An 18,562-nucleotide genomic window follows, 5' to 3' on the forward strand; every position below is an offset into this window, starting at 1 on the left:
TTTAAATTGACTACAACAGCCATTATAGCAGCTGCCATTTCATTCTTTACCTTAAGTTTGAAAGGTCTTGGAATCATAGAATGTCTCAGGTGAGGCCAGGGCCTGGAGCCAGGGACAAGGAAGCTCATTGATTTGTGGTCCTCCTCGAGGCAATAGAGGAGAGGAAGGAGGTCTTCTTCCTGGAGAATGACAAGAGGAGGCCCCCAGACTAAGCAGGCTTGCATTGAAATAGCTGACTTTTCAACGGAAGATGTGTGGCAGATAGATCCAGTGTGGGAAGAGGTTCAATGACCTGATATGTTCTGGCAAGATGAGGAGATGGTGGTGAGAGATTGAAATATGTTTATTTAGGGGTACATTGCATTCCACCCGGTCCACCAGCATACTGAACATTGAGTTGCATCGGAAAGTTTCAGCACAGGCAGAAGCTTCTATTTTTCAAGGCTAATTCATATCACCTGTTCTTATGTCGCTGAAGGATGCAGGCATCAAGCTAAGGAAACCATCTCCCTCACCACTGCTAGGCCAAGAGCAGCAACAACAGAGCTCTAAAGAAGCACCATCACACCTTACAAAGCACCCATCAGCAAGCGCAGGTATTGTCACCTCAGTGATTCCTCGCATGTGGTTATCTAGGGTGGCACTTCTTGAGGAACACGAGACCGGTATGTAGGAGGAGGTGACAGAGACAGCTGTGGTCTGTTCCCCTTTGGTGGAGGAAGGACAGAAGCAACCCTGCTCAGCTGGTCACAGCTGCAGGACCTCAGGAGGCACAGGAATGGAGGTTCGACCCAGACCAGCGGCAACAGATATATTCCCAGACGTTGGAATTCCCTGAGGAAGTACTTGGTCATGGGCTGAGAATGGAGGTGTCGATCAAGCTCATGTGCAACATAATGGCCCAGAACTTTGAACACATTGCTTTTCCACAGAGTGGCCAACCTCATGGAGAGCCAAGGACAGCAGCACTTAGATCGTATACAGGAACTGCACAAAGACGTTTACAAGGTGCATGCCACAATATGTGGCCTTGACCTTTCAGTGGCACTGATGGCACAGGGTTGCCTGGAGTGGTACCAGTTGTAAAAAGACAGGGCAGGATTGGGACAGGAAACACAGGGGTGGGATGGTCTTAGGGGGTGCGTAGGGGCTCCTTTATGAGACACCCTTTCCCCTTGACTGTTCAACAGCCTGACCAGTGAAACCTGCTGGGCTGCACACTTAGCATGTCTGGTGTTTTAAAAGAGAAGGTGCAGAGCACAAATATATGAAGCAAACAAGAGCTTTTATTGGGGAAGGTGTTGCTCTTACAGGCTCTTAGATTAGACTGACTCTAAGCCTGGACAACTGCTGAAGATGTCACCAGTATGTCACGTGATCAAACTCTTAAAGGGACCTTGTCCCAACTAGGGACACAGTAAGACGTCTAACAACACCAGGTTAAAGTTCAACAGATTTATTTGGTAGCAAAAACCACTAGCTTTCGGAATAGACTGTCCCTTCGTCAGGTGGGTGGGAGGTGGGAGTTAGACTTCTTACTGTGTTTACCCCAGTCCAACGCCGGCATCTCCACATCCAACTAGGGACAAACATGATTCTTGCAATGAAACACAGTAAAACGTTAATAATCACAATTTACAATATTTACAAATTTACAAACGCAACAGTCAAACAACAGTGAAAATGGTAGATGGTTCAGAGGATGTCGATTTCAGTGTGGTTGTCAGCAAACCTCAGGCATCTGGGGGGGTGATTCGGCAGCACAGCAGGCCAGGACACTTAAGTGGAGGCCGTTTAGCAGGCTCCCCTCTGGGCACCACGGCCATACAAGTCTCTGGCCACCGGATTTCTGGCACCATCAGCTCCACGCCAGAAATTGGCACGGAGCTGTATAATTTATTCAAATTAGGATTAGCATCATATTAGCGGGCCCAGGACTGAAGTCTCCATGCCCACTAGAGTGTCCCCACCCCTGCTGCTGGCCAGGAGTGTTTCACTCCAACCAGGGACCCCGCTGGAGTGAAGGGGGCCATGGAGGACCCCAGGAGGTTGGGGATAAGGAGGGCCTGGGTAGTGCCAGCCTGGCCCCTTGGCACTGCCCGGGGGCAATGTGGCAATGCCCAGGGGGCACCTTGGCACTGCCTACCAGGCAACTGGCAGTGCCAAGGGGTGGGGACTAATGGGGGCGGGGCTTCTGGGGGTGGACGTAGGGGTCCTGCTGCCACTCTGCACTTTGGGATCGTAGGCAGAGCAGGGGGGTGGGGGGTGGTGGTCAGGGCAGGGAGCAAGATCATAGGCAGAGCCTGCTGAGGAGGGGTCTGGACTGGGGTGGGGGGGGTGGTCAGGGCTGCTGGTGGCGGGGGCAGGAAGATCACGACTGCGAGAGATCAGGGGGTCAGGGCTTGCCTGGACACATCTGGGGGACCAGCAATTGGGGTGTGGGGGGCTCTGTGTTCCAGTGATGCAGGGTCGCGGCGCTGGCCAGCCTTCGGGAGGCTGGCAGTGCGGGGCTACTGCGCATGTACTGATCTCGGCACTGACAGGTTGGTGCATGTACAGTGGCCTGCTCAGCGCTATGTTGCTGGCCTGTCCAGTGCCCCCAGCTTTTTCACGCGATTCACACTAGTGCACTCTGCAGAGCACAGAGGGTGTGAAATTCATTTTGAAAATCCCGCTGAAAAAAGCAGAGGGATTTACTTCGGTTTTTATGCGAATTCGACATTTAGAATTTTTTGGGGAGAATCCCACCCCTACTTTTTAATGTTGACTGCAGCCTCTGGTGCTTTTGGTTGAATTTGGTTGTCGTCCGTTGTTGTCTCAACTCCATGTAGGAGTTGGAAGTTGACTGGCTGCTTTTTTAGGGCTTTCATTTCAGAGGCTAGCCTCTTCTTCTGTACCTCCTGGATATGTTTCCTTTGCAGTTCATTCAATTTCAAACTTCCTTTTGCACTGCTGAGTGTGGTACCCCCAGGATAGATCTTAGCTGGAGTAAGGTGGAGCTGGCGTTATGCAGCTGTTGGAGTTCTTTGACCTCACTTCAGCTGAGTTTCCAGCCTCATTAGCTCTTGCCATAGACTGTTAATCTGTTTTTTAGTTGCCAACTCCATCCCCTTAAGCTACATAGTAGGGCCTCCTTTACCTGAATCCTGAATCTTGTGGCACAGCTTCTGTGGTGTCTTCTCTAGATTGTGGCGTGCTCTGTCAGACCTTGCTTTTCTCCCCTCGGGGTTGCGTTTTCGCTGTATTCACCCTTGTGTTTTAGATCTTTGTGTGCTGGCTCCTTTTGCTCCTGCTGTTTCCACTGTTTATGATTAGCAAACTTCTTATTCTTGTTGACCATGGATGCATGATGGAAAGCAGCAACCCTTTTTCCAAGGGTTGGAAGCCTGAATGTTCCTCTCCATAAATTCGAGAGTTTCCTTATGGTAAGGCATTTTGAGGTGCGTCTCCTTTTTTTGTTCCTCCCTGGTTTGGAATTTACAAAGGGAGCACGTAAATGCATTCCGGTTATCCTTGCTGTATTTTCCAATATACATTTGACTTTCATTTTTATCAAAGCATTCATATTCATCTTCCATAAGCTCTTCATCCTTTGTTTCTCAATCCTGAACCACATTTGTTACAGTATGCTGAATCTTTGTTGTTTTGCTCCCAGCACTACCAGCCCGAGCCTTGGCCCCAACTGCTTTTAGGGTTTTTTCAGCAGCTGTTACTTTCAGTTCCTTTAGGCTTTTGATTGAACCTGCTTTGGAGTCTGATTCAAGGTTCACTTTAGTCCCGTTTAGTTTGATTCTCTCCAGCCAGGTTCTCCCCATTACAGCTGGATACTTACCCTTAACAAAGTGCAGGGACAAGTCTACAGTCTGTCCTTTTAGCTACACATTTACATCGTTACAGCACCTCAACGGAACCACTGTTCCAGTATAGGTTTTGAGTATTATCTTTGAGTTTCAAGGCGATGTGTCATAGATCCTCTTGGTACCAATAACACAGCGGCTCCTGTATCCACCTCCATCTTTACTGGTTGTCTGTCCAGTACAGGTGTGACCCAGTAATGGTTGGTTGCACTAGCAATTGCCAGTACGTGCAACAACAGTTCGTCATCTGACTGTAACTCTGGTCCTTTTTTGCACCCTTTTGGTATGAATTGGATACTCTTCCCTCTATTTGGTTTTCCACTTGATTTATTTGGATCATGCTTTTTTCAATTCTTGTTTGAAACTTGCTTCTTTCTCCAACATGCCCATTCAATATGCCCCTTTTTACCACAATGTCTGCACTTTGTATCTTTACTCCAGCAATCTACTTCTGTGTTCACAGTTTTTGAACAATGATGGCAATTTCAAACCGGTGTCTGTGTTTGGGTCTCAGCTGGTGCCTTATGGACTTCAATGCTTGAGCTTAATTATTCGGCTTCCTTAGCTGTTAGTTCCATAGAGATTGCGACTTCTAAAGCCTAGGTTTAAGTTGCTTTCTGTTAACAGCCTTTTTGGAATAGCTTCGCTTCTTAACCCACACACTAATCTGTCTCTAATGACGTCACTCAAGACATCTCCAAATTCACAGATTTCAGCTAACATCTTTAAAGTCGCTTCGAATTGTTTGATTGTTGTTGGTTACGTTTATGGAATCTGAACCTCTCGGCGATGACAAAGGGCTTTGGTAAGGAGTGGCCCTCCAGTATCTCCACTATTTCACCATAGGTTTTTCAAGCCTGGTTTTTATGATTGCATCAGACTCTGCAGGAGGTTGAAAGGTCCCCCCACCATTGTGCTCAGTAAGGTCGGGGCTAGACGCCCGCTGAAATTTGGTTGCCTGGTTGAATCTTTCAGTGTATGAGCTCCAGCGCTCGGTGCTTTCATCAAACAGTCCCATGGTGTCATAAACTCCTGCCATTTTTACTTGCATAAGCACAAATGTACCACAAAGTTTTTTGCACTACCTCGCTTCTTTTTCTTTCAACCAGAATCTCCTGAGCTCACCTGCTCCTTCTTAATTATTTGTTGCAATACTTGCTACTCACAGTAGAGGGAACACTATTCCAGGTACTGTTGCAGAATATTCTTGATGTGGAGATGCCGGCGTTGGACTCGGGTAAGCAGAGCTGTGGTCCGAAAGCTTATGGTATTTGCTACCAAATAAACCTGTTGGACTTTAACCTGGTGTTGTGAGACTTCTTACTATGCAGAATATTCTGAGCAGAGTACATGGAAGCACTTTTCTTTGTGCTGATTTCTTTTGAAATCTTTGTTTAAATTCTGATTTCTTCAATGGTTGCTGCCGTTATTCAGCACCTCTCTGTCATCAGCTTTGGTGTAGTGATGTTCTTATCTTCTTAATTCTTTCTGAAAGGCTGCAGCATTGATCGATGATTTCTCTTACTTCACCGGACTTCTGTAGTTCTTTTTGAGTGTTTGCAGTGTGGGTTCAACTACCTCACCACCAGTTTTCTTTGTGGCATTTTGAAAGAGAAGCTGCCAGCTTATAGGTGGGCCTCCGGATGCCTACCCGCCACTGGTAAAATTGTGTGAAGGTGCTGGTGAACAGGTCAGTGGCAGGAATGGCATTCCGTGGCACAGTGCCACGATTGCCATACTGCCCTGGGGGGACTGTAACAATGATGTGGAGATGCTGGCGTTGGACTGGGGTAAACACAGTAAGAGTTTTAACAACACCAGGTTAAAGTACAACAGGTTTATTTGGTAGCAAATGCCATTAGCTTTCAGAGCCCTGCTCCTTCAGGAGTCCAAACAACCTTCGGAGCAGGGCTCCAAAAGCTAATGGCATTTGCTACCAAATAAACCTGTTGGACCTTAACCTGGTGTTGTTAAAACTCTTACTGGGACTGTAAAAATCCAGCCCATGGTGTCTAGATTAAACACATTCATGTAGGAAATTTCTGAGGAATTAAGGCACATTGCTAGGACAAAGGAGTTTTACTGTATCTGTTATACATGACCTAGAGTGCTTGGTAATGACATTGGGGGCCAGTTGGAAAAGATTAGAGGTAGGTGGCTGGCTGGAAAAAATGGCAACAGTAACATGCCATTTGACATCCAGCCTCTATTTCCAGCATCATTGCGATGTGTGAGAGTTGTTGGGGGGGAGCCTCAGACCTCTGAATTCGCCAATGCTCCTAAGCAGGCCAATTAATCTCATTAAGGAATTGTTAAAAGCCCAACTCTCGACACCTTATACATTTTCCTCAGGGCAACAGATGTTTTGCAACTGTCTGCCTCAGGCCAGCTGTGGCGGGCAAGGACCAAGTTATGAAGACCAGAAAAGTTTCATGCTTATCATCATTGGGAGCCCTTTAAAGTTAAAATTTCAGCACCCATTACAAATCAGGTAGGAGTCAGAATTAATAATTGTGCCAGTTCAGGAGGTCGCTACCTTTCTGAAATGTGGGCAAGGTTGTTTGGACTCCACCCGAGTGCCAGGAAGGGCACAGCTGGAAATGGGAATACGCTGTCAGAAATCGAGGCCACTGGAGATAAAGAGCATCAACCCTCACAGGCAATGCAGAGCCAGAGGAAAGTGACGGCGGCACAAAGGTGAAGGTGACCTTACCCTAAACACTGAATATACAGGTAGAGGCAAAGAGACTTTGGCATAACTGAGAGCTGAAAGAGACTATGGCCTTCTCTGCAGATGGTTCTGTACGGAACCAGTAGAAATGGCAGAGGTGCTCAATGAGTATTTTGCCTCGGTTTTCACAGAGGAGAAAGACCTGGGTGGATGTACTGTGGGCGTGCGGTGGACTGAAAGGATTGAGCATGTGGACTTTAAGAAAGAGGTTGTGCTGGAATCTTTGAATGGCATCAAGATAGATAAGTCGCCGGGTCCGGATGGGATGTACCCCAGGTTACTGTGGGAGGCGAGGGAAGAGATTGCAGAACCTCTGGCGATGATCTTTGCATCGTCGATGGAGATGGGAGAGGTGCTGGAGGATTGGAGGTTCGTATTTTCAAGAAGGGGAATAGGGATAGCCCAGGTAATTACCGACCGGTGAGTCTAACCTCAGTGGTTGGTAAACTGATGGAGAAGATCCTGAGGGACAGGATATATGAGCATTTAGAGAGGTTTAGTATGCTCAAGAATACTCAGCATGGCTTTGTCAAGGGCAGATCGTGCCTTACGAGTCTGGTGGAGTTCTTCGAAAATGTGACTAAACACATTGACGAAGGGAAGGCGGTAGATGTGGTTTATATGGATTTTAGCAAGGCGTTCGATAAGGTCCCCCATGCAAGGCTTCTCGAAAAAGTGAGAGGGCATGGGATCCAAGGGGCTGCTGCCCGGTGGATCCAGAACTGGCTTGCCCAACGGAGGCAGAGTGTGTGTATAGATGGGTATTTTTCTAAATGGAGGTCGGTCACCAGTGGTGTGCCCCAGGGATCTGTTCTGGGACCCTTGCTGTTTGTCATTTTCATAAATGACCTGGATGAGGAAGCAGAGGGATGGGTTGGTAAGTTTGCCGACGACACGAAGGTTGGTGGGGTTGTGGATAGTCTGGAGGGATGTAAGAAGTTACAGAGGGACATAGATAGGATGCAAGACTGGGCGGACAAGTGGCAGATGGACTTCAACCCAGATAAATGCGTCGTGGTCCATTTTGGTAGGTCAAATGGGATGAAGGAGTACAATATAAAGGGAAAGGCTCTTAGTACTGTAGGGAATCAGAAGGACCTTGGGGTCCGGGTCCATAGGACTTGAAATCGGCCCCGCAGGTGGAGGAGGTGGTTAAGAAGGCGTATGGTGTGCTGGCTTTATCAATCGAGGGATTGAGTTTAGGAGTCCGTGGATAATGATGCAGCTATATAAGACCCTCGTCAGACCCCACTTGGAGTACTGTGCTCAGTTCTGGTCGCCTCACTATAGGAAGGATGTGGAAAAGATTGAAAGGGTGCAGAGGAGATTTACAAGGATGTTGCCTGGATTGAGTGGCATGCCTTATGAGGATAGGCTGAGGGAGCTCGGTCTTTTCTCCTTGGAGAGATGAAGGATGAGAGGAGACCTAATAGAGGTGTATAAGATGTTGAGAGGCATAGATCGGGTGGACTCTCAGAGGCTTTTTCACAGGGTGGAAATGTCTGCTACGAGAGGACACAGGTTTAAGGTGCTGGGGGGTAGGTACAAGGGAGATGTTAGGGGTAAGTTTTTCACACAGAGGGTGGTGGGCGAGTGGAATCGGCTGCCGTCAGTGGTGGTGGAGGTGAACTCAATAGGGTCTTTTAAGAGACTCCTGGATGAGTACATGGAGCTTAATAGGATGGAGGGTTTTAGGTAGGTCGAGAAGGTAGGGATGTGTCCGGCACAACTTGTGGGCCGAAGGGCCTGTTTGTGCTGTAGTTTTTCTATGTTTCTATGGTCACAGAAATCAGTGCCTTCATCAACATGTCCTCTGATGGCTTGCAAAGCAGTGCATCACCCAGGTAACAAATGCCCTCTTCACCAAGGCTGGATAACAAATCACAAGTGATGCAGCATTGCAGGCTCAGAGGGCACTCGGTCTGGGGCCTGGACCTGGTCAGATCATGCCCTGCAAGGCATTCAGTTGTTATTATGGCCTGCTGCGCTCTCCATAACATGGTCTTCCAGAGAAGTGTGGACCTTGAGGACAGTGAAGACTTGGAAGGGGAAAGCTCATTGCGGGGAGATCAGGAGCAGGAGGTAAGAGAGGACAAGGAATTAGTGGCAGAGGAAGATGATGCATAGCAAGGTAGTGTCCTCAAGGTAGCCTCCTAGAAGAAGATCCCTCTCCTATCCCTCCTGGGTGCCAGACTTCCAACACTTCTGTGACACCTCACAGTGGAGATGTGGTCCAGTGGAAATCTTTGACACAAACTCCCTTTCTGAGGACCACCATCAGCCTCAGTGAGGGCTGCACTAGGTGTCTAAATAAGCTCCCCAGTTCAGCTGACCTACCTTCATTTGTGCCTTCACCAGCTTTAATTTGACAAGAAACCCATCACCATTACAATTAAGATCTCACACCCATGAAAGTCTGAACTTCAGCCAGTTTCCCACCGGAGGCAGGTTTCTGACAAAAACAGATCTGGCTCCTGCTTTCCACTTCTGCAAAATCCTGACCCTGGGTGTTGAAACAGTGCCAAAACATGATAAAACATTCCATCCTTAAAATGCCTTTTTAAAAAACTTATATGATGCAACAGTTTTTGAGTCTGAATGATGCAATTATTAATAATATAAAAGCTGAAGTAAAATCTCTGATTTTCAGAATGAAGTCATTGTAACAGGTTGTGCTGATAGCTTGATTCGAATTTTCCAAACTGAAACGGGTGTTTGTCTGCGAGCACTGATGGGTCACAACTCAGGAATTGATCATCTCTGTTTTGATGGAACACAACTGGTCAGTGCCAGCTCGGATAGGTAAAACTCAAATTCTACAGGTAGCATATTCATTTTTGAAGTGATAGTTCAATATTTTTAATAAAGATCTGTTAATAATTGATGTGAGGACAAAAGTATAATGTTATTTAAGGACAGGATTTTTCAGATGGTGGGGTTATTTGAAGCATTGGCAGGAAATGCATTGCAGCTAATACCCGCTGCCCTGCAGCCACTTAACACTCCAAAGAGAATTAATTGGCTGGAGATGGGACTTCTGCCTATCACTCAGGCAGAAGTCCTGCCTTGGAGTATTACCAGATAATCTGATTGGCCAGAGGCTCTGTGGTCACAGCAGTGCCTGGTTCAGGTAATGGCCATTGCTGGGACTACAGTAGATAATACCCCAAGAAGAGGAGCTGATGGAAACTGGCCAAGTAAGCCCAGGATATCACTGGGGCTTGGCTGCCAGGCCCGATGAGTAGGGTGAGGGAGATGAGTGGGGGTGGGCCAAGATTTGAGAGGCCAGTGGGAAGGGTTAAAAGGAGGGAATGACCTTTGAGGGGGTGCCTCGCACTGGCACAGGGAACCCCCAAAGGAGTCCCGCTCCCTCCTTACCCAACACCAGCTCCCTGTACCACAGGTAACATAGCAGCAGGTTGGGATGAGGCATTTAAATCATAGAATCCCTCCAGTTCAGAAGGAGGCCATTTGGCCCATCAACTTAAAAAAATGAAAACAATTGAAATCTTTAATGGGAAATATTTTGAAATTGTATATATTTTCAATAAAAAATATTGTATTTGACATGTAACTGGTGATAAGGCTTTCATTGTAAACTTCTTAAACTACTGAAAACTGTATTAGAAGGTGGCTTGATGTGTTTTTAGGAAGTTTTTGAGATAAAAGGCTTTTGCTGGAGGTCAGTTCAGTTGGAGAAAATAGAAGGTTTGCCTCAACATTGTTTATAGTATTAAGGTGTGCAGTAATCTATAAAAATTGGGGAACCACTTGTCTACAGTACTATCAAGCGGCACTTACTGAGCAATAACCTGTTCATTGATGCTCAGTTTGGGTGCCATCAGAACCACTCAGCTCCTGACCTCTACTAGCTTGATCCAAAAGATTTGAACTCAAGGAGTGAGGTGAAGGTGACTGTCCTTGACATTGAGGCAGCACTTGACCAAGTCTGGCATCAAAGAACCCTAACAAAATTCAAATCAATGGGAATCAGGGGAAACTCTCCACTGATTGCAGTGATACCAAGCACAAAGGAAACTGGATGTGATCACTGGAGGTCAATCAACCCAGTCCTTAGTTGCTTCATCAATGACCATCACTCCATCATAAGGCCAGAATTGGGAATATTTGTTGTTGATTACAAATTGTCCAATACTATTCACAACTCATCAGATACTGAAGCAGTCTGTGTCCATATGCAACAATACCTAGACTATATTCAGGCTTGGGCTGATAAGCACCACACAAGTGCCAAGCAATGACCATCTCCAACAAGAGAGAATCTAACCATCTCCCCTTGACATTCAATGGCATTAGCATTGCTGAATTCCCCACTATCAACATTTTGGGCTTTATCATTGACCAGAAACTGAACTGGGTAGCCATATAAATACTATGGCTACAAGAGAAGGTCAGAAGCTTGGAATTCTGTACTGAGTAATTCAGCTCCCAACTGCCCAAAGCCTGTCCACGATCTACAAGGCAAAAGTCAGGAGTGTGATGGAATACTCTGCTGGATGAGTACGACTCCAACACAGTGGCAGTAGTATGTACCATGAACAAGGTGTGCTACAGCAACTTACCAAGGTTCCTTTGACAGCACCTTCCAAACCTGTGATTTCTACCGCAAAGAAGGACAAGGGCAGCAGGTGCATGGGAACACCATCACCAGCAAATTCCCCTCCAAGCCACACACCACTCTAACTTGGAACTGTATGACCATTTCTTCACTATCGCGGTGTCAAAATCCTGGAACTCCCTTCCTAACAGCACTATGGGTGTACCTACACCGCACGGATTGCAGCACATCAAGAAGGTGGCTCACTATCACCTTCTCAAGGGGGACTAAAGATAAATGTTGGCCTAGCCAGCGACACCCACAACCCATGAAGAAATAAATAAAAAGAAGAGCTAATTTTATATTATGGAATGTCAAAGTTCGCGATAGTATAAAAAATCCACGTATTTTTAAAATATTCAAACAATTTAAGGATTGTTTAGATTTATTTTATCTTCCAGTCCAATCATTGCCATTTATTTTGCCATCTGAAAACTTAAATTAAAAATGAAAAGATTCAGTGGTTTTAACTTCCTGGTTTGCCATGTATCAATATTGAAATGTATTAACTGTTTGCTGACATCACTGCTGTTAAACATGAAGGCATACCCTTGAATTGATGTTAGATTCAAATACCTTCAGAAAAGGGAAAAATAAAATCACCACAAAGATCACTTAATCTTGGAGGACAACTTTCTACAAGGTCAATGGCAAGCACCCTTGCTTCACCACTGACTAAAAAATCTCATATGTTTCATCTTGCCACCTATATAGTTTCTTTTTATATTTCATGGTAAACTGACTGTCCTTTCCATCCATTTACAATCTCTTGTCTCTCTCAGCCATGCAATTTTGCTAATTTGTCCAAGAGAAGGAAACATCACAGCTGATCTTGTCCATACACACATATGCAAAATTGTGTGTCCAGACGTACATAAACATCATCATTGTATAGTTATTTAGGAGGAGGAATTCTGGATTTTTCTCCCATTTTTAGTCCAGGGCACTGAAACCAATGTGGGACTGTACCTCAGCCAGTTAATTCAGCCCATATCAGAGATCAAACCTTCTGGCTACACACTGCTTTTACCAGCCGAGCTTTTGGGGGGATGACAGTGTCTTGGTACCTTTTTGATCACTGTGCAGTGGTCACAAAAAAAACAAGGTATTCTAGAATTGAAAGTTGTGCAAAAGTAATTTACATTAAGAAAAACGATTAGTTTATATATAAAGAAAATTTATCATGACTGAACTTTGGCAAGAAATATTTGATTGATGTTCATAATTTCATGTTAAGATATGACTTTTCTGTAAATCAATACTAGTTTTATCCCATTTGCTCTTGTAAATCAGAACTATTCGAGTTTGGTCAATTCAGGATGGCCGATGTAAGAAAATTCTACGAGGTCACGAAGATGAGATCCAGGTAATGCTATTACCTGTTTAATTAACATCTGCTGCTCACCTTTACATTCAATTTATGAAATTCAGTAATTATTTAACAAAAAAGGTCTTTGTATATAGATTACAACAGACTAAATTTCTAGCTTTGGGCACCTGCTATATATATCTGAATTTCCAATGTGCATCAATTTCCATTTAAGGGCAGCACGGTGGCACAGTGGTTAGCACTGCTACCTCACAGCACCAGGGACCCAGATTCAATTCTAGCCTCAAATGACTGTGTGGAGTTTGCACATTTTTCCCGTGCCTGCGCGGGTTTCCTCAGGGTGATCTGGTTTCCTCCCACAGTCCAAAGATGTGCGGGTTAGGTGGATTGGCCATGCTAAATTGTCCCTTAGTGTCAAGGGGATTAGCAGAGTAAATACGTGGGATTACAGGGATAGGGCCTGGTGGGATTATGGTCGGTGTATACTTGATGGACTGAATGGCCTCCTTCTGCACTGTAGGGATTCAATCATTCTATAATCAAAAGGCTCTCCACTGGTAGTACAGATTTAGAAAACCACCCCTATAGTTTACAGATATAGGAAGAAAAAATGGCAGTCTTTCTGTTAAAGATTCTTTAATTAGTGAACGTAACCCATGAATATCCCTTTTGTAAATAAAAAATGTCAAATTATGTCATTTTAAAATCTTTCTTATTATGCCATAAGGGTTGGAGGAGTCTTGAAAGCCTCATAGTTGGTGGAACCATAAACCAACTAAAATGTATGGATTAGCACTGGCATTAAGGTTGGAGTCCCTCAGCCATAATTATTAATCTAGCCTATGTAGTGATCGTGTCATTTTAGTAATAGAACCAAGATTGCCGCACAAGTAGAGTGGAGAACTATTCTCACCATGTTGTGCAAGGTTAGCTCATTATAATTTACTCCCTGTTTGTTTCCATGAGGGAGCAATGAATCTTGTGTGTCATTGGTTGCTTTAACTGCATGATCAGCGACTGCACGAATGGAACTGTTCTCCTCAATGGTGACAGTTTGAATAATCAAACATAAAGGCCAGAGTAGGAAATCTGAGCAACATTTATTTGATACAAATGAACAGTACTGAAAAATGAGCAGTTGAAAAAAATGTTGATTTTAGTGTGGGACCAATTTCAATAAAATTGCTAAATTAATGAGTGTTAAAAATATCATTATATCATTATAAGATGACACTTTGAAGTCTCAAAATATTTTGAAAAGTCTTCTTTTTCTGAAGTTGATGACTTATGAATTAGGCGCCCAGTTCAATGGAACACTCATGCACTCTGTAATGTTCCCCAATGAAACAATCCTTGTGGGTAAATAATAGGCAGTTCCTCCAAGTCAGTTATCCAAGTGTTGTCTTCATCATTTATCATTTGAACAATATTATTCACAAAATAAGTAAAAATGTATTAAAGTTGTAATTTTGGGTTTTAAAAGATTGCTAACGTTGATGATCAGTCTTAATGTTTGCAATAGGAAAGTATTTCAAAATAAATGCATTGTTGTGGGAGATCTCATGATGATCATTATATACCCACATATGATCTATATGTTTAAAATCAAACTAACACTCTACATGATATTTGTAATAATTTCAAATGACTGTACATGTTGCAATATGTTTAAATTGCACACAATAAAATCACTTCTATCTGTTTAAGATGATGCTAACCATTTGCTTACTAAATAGTACTTGACTATGAAAGAGCATCTAGTTGCTAGCACATCCTGGGACCACACTGTAAGAATGTGGAATATACAAAGAGGAGAATGTACAGCTGTACTAAAAGGCCATACAGAAGGTAATTACTCTTAAATAAACACAAGAAGAAATGTTTGTAAAAGATGGCAATGTCTGTTTACAAGACTATCTATTAATTACACATCTAAAGCATATTTTTCTCCCTCTGAACCCAAAGTATGTTCCAAATGACCTAGTCTGACCCCACTATATTTCCAGGTTAAAATTACTACCTGAGGCCCCAAATTTCCCTGATGTAAAGCTGTCCCTTGGCCATAAGAATGAGGGAGAAAATGCAGCTCGTGCCTGAAATAAAAGCAAAACACTGTATGCTGGAGATCTGAAATAAAAACAGAAAATGCTGGAAAACTCAGCAGGTCTGGAAGCACCTGTGGAGAGAGAAACAGTTAATGTTTCAAGTCCAACATGACTCTTCTTCGGAACCTGCCGAGGAGATGTGGATCAGTGTTAATGGTCATTGGCTGTGGGGCCTTCGAGCCACAATCCAGTAGGGGTAGCCAAAAGGCCTCCAACCTTGCCAATGTTTTGTATTTGCGAAAAAAAGAGTCATTTATCTTTTTGTGCATTCAAGTCCTGCCTGACCACTAAGATCCGAATAAGCAGTTCATGAAAATAATTTTTACTGAGAGTGTATCTGTTTACATTGTGTGCATTTTCCTCTCCACAGTCGTGAACTGCTGTCAATTTAACTGGCAATATGTGGTGAGTGGAGGAGGGGATTGCTTAGTGCTTATCTGGTCAACAGACAGTGGAAAACTGCTGTGTAAGTGTCAAGGACACACAGGGGATGTGGTAAGTAGTTTGCACAGGTGAGAGACAGAAAGCAAATATGAGAAAAAATATCTTTCCAGACTTAAAGATGGCAAAAGATAATGTAACCATGAAACAAAATGTTACAGAGTGCCAGTTAATAGTTAACAAGTTTGATGTGCAGTCAGTTGTATGAAATTTAATTTAGACTTACTACTGTGTATCAACTGCTGGTTGTGAAAAATGCACAACAGTGCCAGATTTAGAAATGGGCCAGGATTCTCCCAGCCCTCTGTACTGCTCGAGTAGCACAGTGAGCCGGGAGACATCAGCGATGGGCCTGGAGTGGGACTTGCGACTGGCATCCAGCGAATCTCCCAGCCCGTTTTTTCCACGTAATCAGGTAGGAGGTGAGCTATTGGTGTGTATCTTGCAAATATCCAGTAAGTGGGCAAGGTCTATTTTCCAAAAGTTTAAATTTGTCCTTCAGTTTGTGATAAGATTAATTAATATCAAAAATAAAATAAATAATTGAATAAAATAATTAAGTAATGAAAGATCATCAGTATGGCAGGACAGGTGGTCTGTCAAGGCTGCATCACGTGGGAGCTCATAGTGGTGCTATCCAAGGCAAGCACATCTGCAGTAAGTGATTGCAGCTTGAGGAGTTTCAGCTCAGAGGCATCGAACTGGAGTTTGAGTTGCGGAGACTGCGACACATCGGGGAGGGAGAGAGTTACCCGGACAATGTGTTTCAGGAGACAGTCACACCCCTTAGGATAGAATCTTCCAGTTTGGAAAGTGGTCAGGGACAGGAGGGTGTGACTACAGCTGAGGCAGGAAAGGGGACCCAAAGGGCAGAAGTGCATGAGTGTCAGCCTCTGTAATTGCCCAACAGGTTTGAGGTTCTTTCAGCTTGTTTGAATGAGAGTGGGGACTGCAGGGTGGATGAGCTGGCTGACGATGGCACTGTACTACAGGATGTGGGGGGAGCACATAAGAAGGTTGCAGTAACAGGGGACAGCATAGTGAAGAGGACTGACACTGTTCTCTGTAGCAAGGAGTAAGAGTCCAGGCGGCTGTGTTGCCTGCCTGGGGTGGATCCCATTGTCGAGGTCCATGTAGGTACAAAGGTAGTACGAGGGAAGAGGTTCTGCATAGAAAGTTTGAGGAGCTAGGTACTAAATTAAATAACAGAACCTCCCAAGGTTATAATCTCTGGATTATTATCTGAGCCGTGTGCAAATTGGCATAAGGAACATAACATTAGAGAGATGAATATGTGGCTCATAGGTTGGTGTAGGAGACGAGGGTTTCTGTTTATGGGGCACTGGCATCAGTACTGAGGGAAGTGGGGGCTGTACCGCTGGGACGGCCTACACCTGAACCATACTGGGACCAGTGTTCTTGCATTCTGCATGACTAGGGAAGTAGAGAGGGCTTTAAACTAAATAGAGGGGGGGTTGGTTCCATTACCCCTGCCCCCCCCCCCCCCCCCCTGTCTGCGTGGGTTTCCTCCTAGTGCTCCAGTTTCCTCCCACAATCTAAAGATATGCAGATTAGGTGGATTGGCTATGCTAAATTGCCCCTTAGTGGCCAAAGATGTGTAGGTTAGGGGGATTAGCAGGGTAAATATGGAGGTTACGGGGATAGGGCCTAATTAAGATGATCTGTTGGAAGAATCAGTGTAGACTTGATGGGCCAAATGGCCTCCTTCTGCACTGGAGGGATTCTGTGATGCAACTCATTTCTATGATGTGGGCAGGGCTATGATTGAGGTTGCGTTGGCAGCGAGAAACCTATCACCAAATTTTATCTCTTCTCCATTTCTTATCCAGCATCTTCTCTTTGAGCGCCGTACCTTTTTCCACCCTTCTTGCCTCTTCTTTTAAAGTTTGTTCTCCATCAACCCCACCTCTTAAAAGTCCTACCCAAATTCCTCCTTCCTTCAATTCCTCTGTCCCTGCACTGACCTGATATATTATGACCTCTCATGTTCTTGCCTCTTTATTTATATCTTACATTATTAACAGAAAATAATATCACCTACATTTTGTACCTAGTTAGTCGTACAGTTTTTGAAGTAATTCTTCAATGTATTCTCTACAGTATTGTTTGATGTTCGATGAGAAGAAAATTTGCTCTGGTTCATCAGATAGCAGCATTCGAGTCTGGGACTTTACAGGTGTGAAAAATATATAAATTTATTTTGGAAACTAATTTTCCTCTTAGTGCCACGAATAATTCCATCGATGATATAAGCAGTTTTTATATAGGTCTGCATTTTTGCTACTCTTTAAAGAACTTGAAAAGGCCATGTTCAATTGATATTGATTACATAATCAATGGATTCTATCTTCCCACCAAATCATCTCCACTCTATACCAAGCAAGTCAAAGAATTACATAGATCCTACAACAAAGGAAGGCATCTAGCACTACAGGTTTTCATACGAGCTTCCTTCCACTTTAATTACCTTTTCGATTCTGCCCCTATAGTTCTCTTGCCCCTCATGTAACATGCAACAAAGTGCCCCTTTATTATTTCTGATTGGATAAGGAACGCTGCCAAAATATAATAGAAACTTACCAATTTGTGGCACTAATATCCAGCACTGTGCTCTTGGTATCTTTTTTTTTGCATTGATTTCCATCAATGAAAAAATCAAGAGTTTCAAATATAAATCATTTTATTCATTGTCTTTCAGAATTAAACTTAGTTTAAAAATCAAACTATATTGTAATATTTGAGTCCTCTTATGACTGAGAATGTATAAAACAGAGAAGCTAATTTGGAGTGCTATGGACGCAAAGGAGGGCTTTCCACCAAACTGCATTGGGCTGAAAATCCAAAGTCTCAACACGCTGATATGGTAACTCAGGTAAAAGGTCTGTGTTAGACGTAGGCTTAAATAGACAGGGTCCCTGACTGCCATGCTATTTTCTGATGGGCTTTGTTAGGGGCAGAACATTTGCCACTATAAGGGCAATGGCTGGGGATTCTCACACCAGGAGGTTCCAGTCTAATGAAGCATTTGCAAGTTTGTGAGCTGGGTGAGACAGACTGAATGTTGAATGGAGGACTCATCTAAGAACTATTTCAAAAAAATGTATCATTTATAAAGGGACTTGCTGGGAGAATTTGCTGGGTTTTCTCCAGAGAACCCTTAGCTAAAAGTTTAAGCTTCTCTCCTATGGTAGATGCTCAAGATGTGCAGTGGCATAGGTCATTCCATGAACTTGGGCAGTCAGCGTCACAGGTCAGCAGCAGGCAGATCTTGGCATGTATGCTGTGATCAAAGCCCACTGGGTTATAATTCCCATATTTTTATTTGCAGCAATATTATACTTGGGGCGGAATTCTTTCATTTTGAGACTAAGTGCAGCGACAGGTGGCTCCATGGCTCCTGCCCTGCCAACCAGAGTCCTGTGTGAGATTCAGCACTTGGAAGCTAAATAATTATGTATG

At 44.1% G+C, this 18,562-nt stretch overlaps 1 protein-coding gene across 3 annotated transcripts in view; it reads left to right on the forward strand.

Annotated features, from left to right (window-relative positions):
• LOC144507107 (uncharacterized) overlaps positions 1 to 18,562 on the forward strand; it is a 54,047-nt gene that overhangs the window by 29,953 nt on the left and 5,532 nt on the right. For 2 of the 3 annotated variants that reach the window (XM_078233854.1, XM_078233856.1), the window contains exons 6-10: positions 9,239 to 9,390; positions 12,500 to 12,572; positions 14,273 to 14,384; positions 15,012 to 15,136; positions 17,204 to 17,279. In XM_078233854.1, the coding sequence (XP_078089980.1) occupies positions 9,239 to 9,390; positions 12,500 to 12,572; positions 14,273 to 14,384; positions 15,012 to 15,136; positions 17,204 to 17,279 (538 nt within the window). The remainder of the gene's footprint in view (positions 1 to 9,238; positions 9,391 to 12,499; positions 12,573 to 14,272; positions 14,385 to 15,011; positions 15,137 to 17,203; positions 17,280 to 18,562) is intronic. The other variant, XM_078233855.1, reaches the window with a different exon arrangement.

Source organism: Mustelus asterias, chromosome 18 (assembly GCF_964213995.1).
Source record: "Mustelus asterias chromosome 18, sMusAst1.hap1.1, whole genome shotgun sequence".
NCBI lineage: Eukaryota > Metazoa > Chordata > Chondrichthyes > Carcharhiniformes > Triakidae > Mustelus > Mustelus asterias.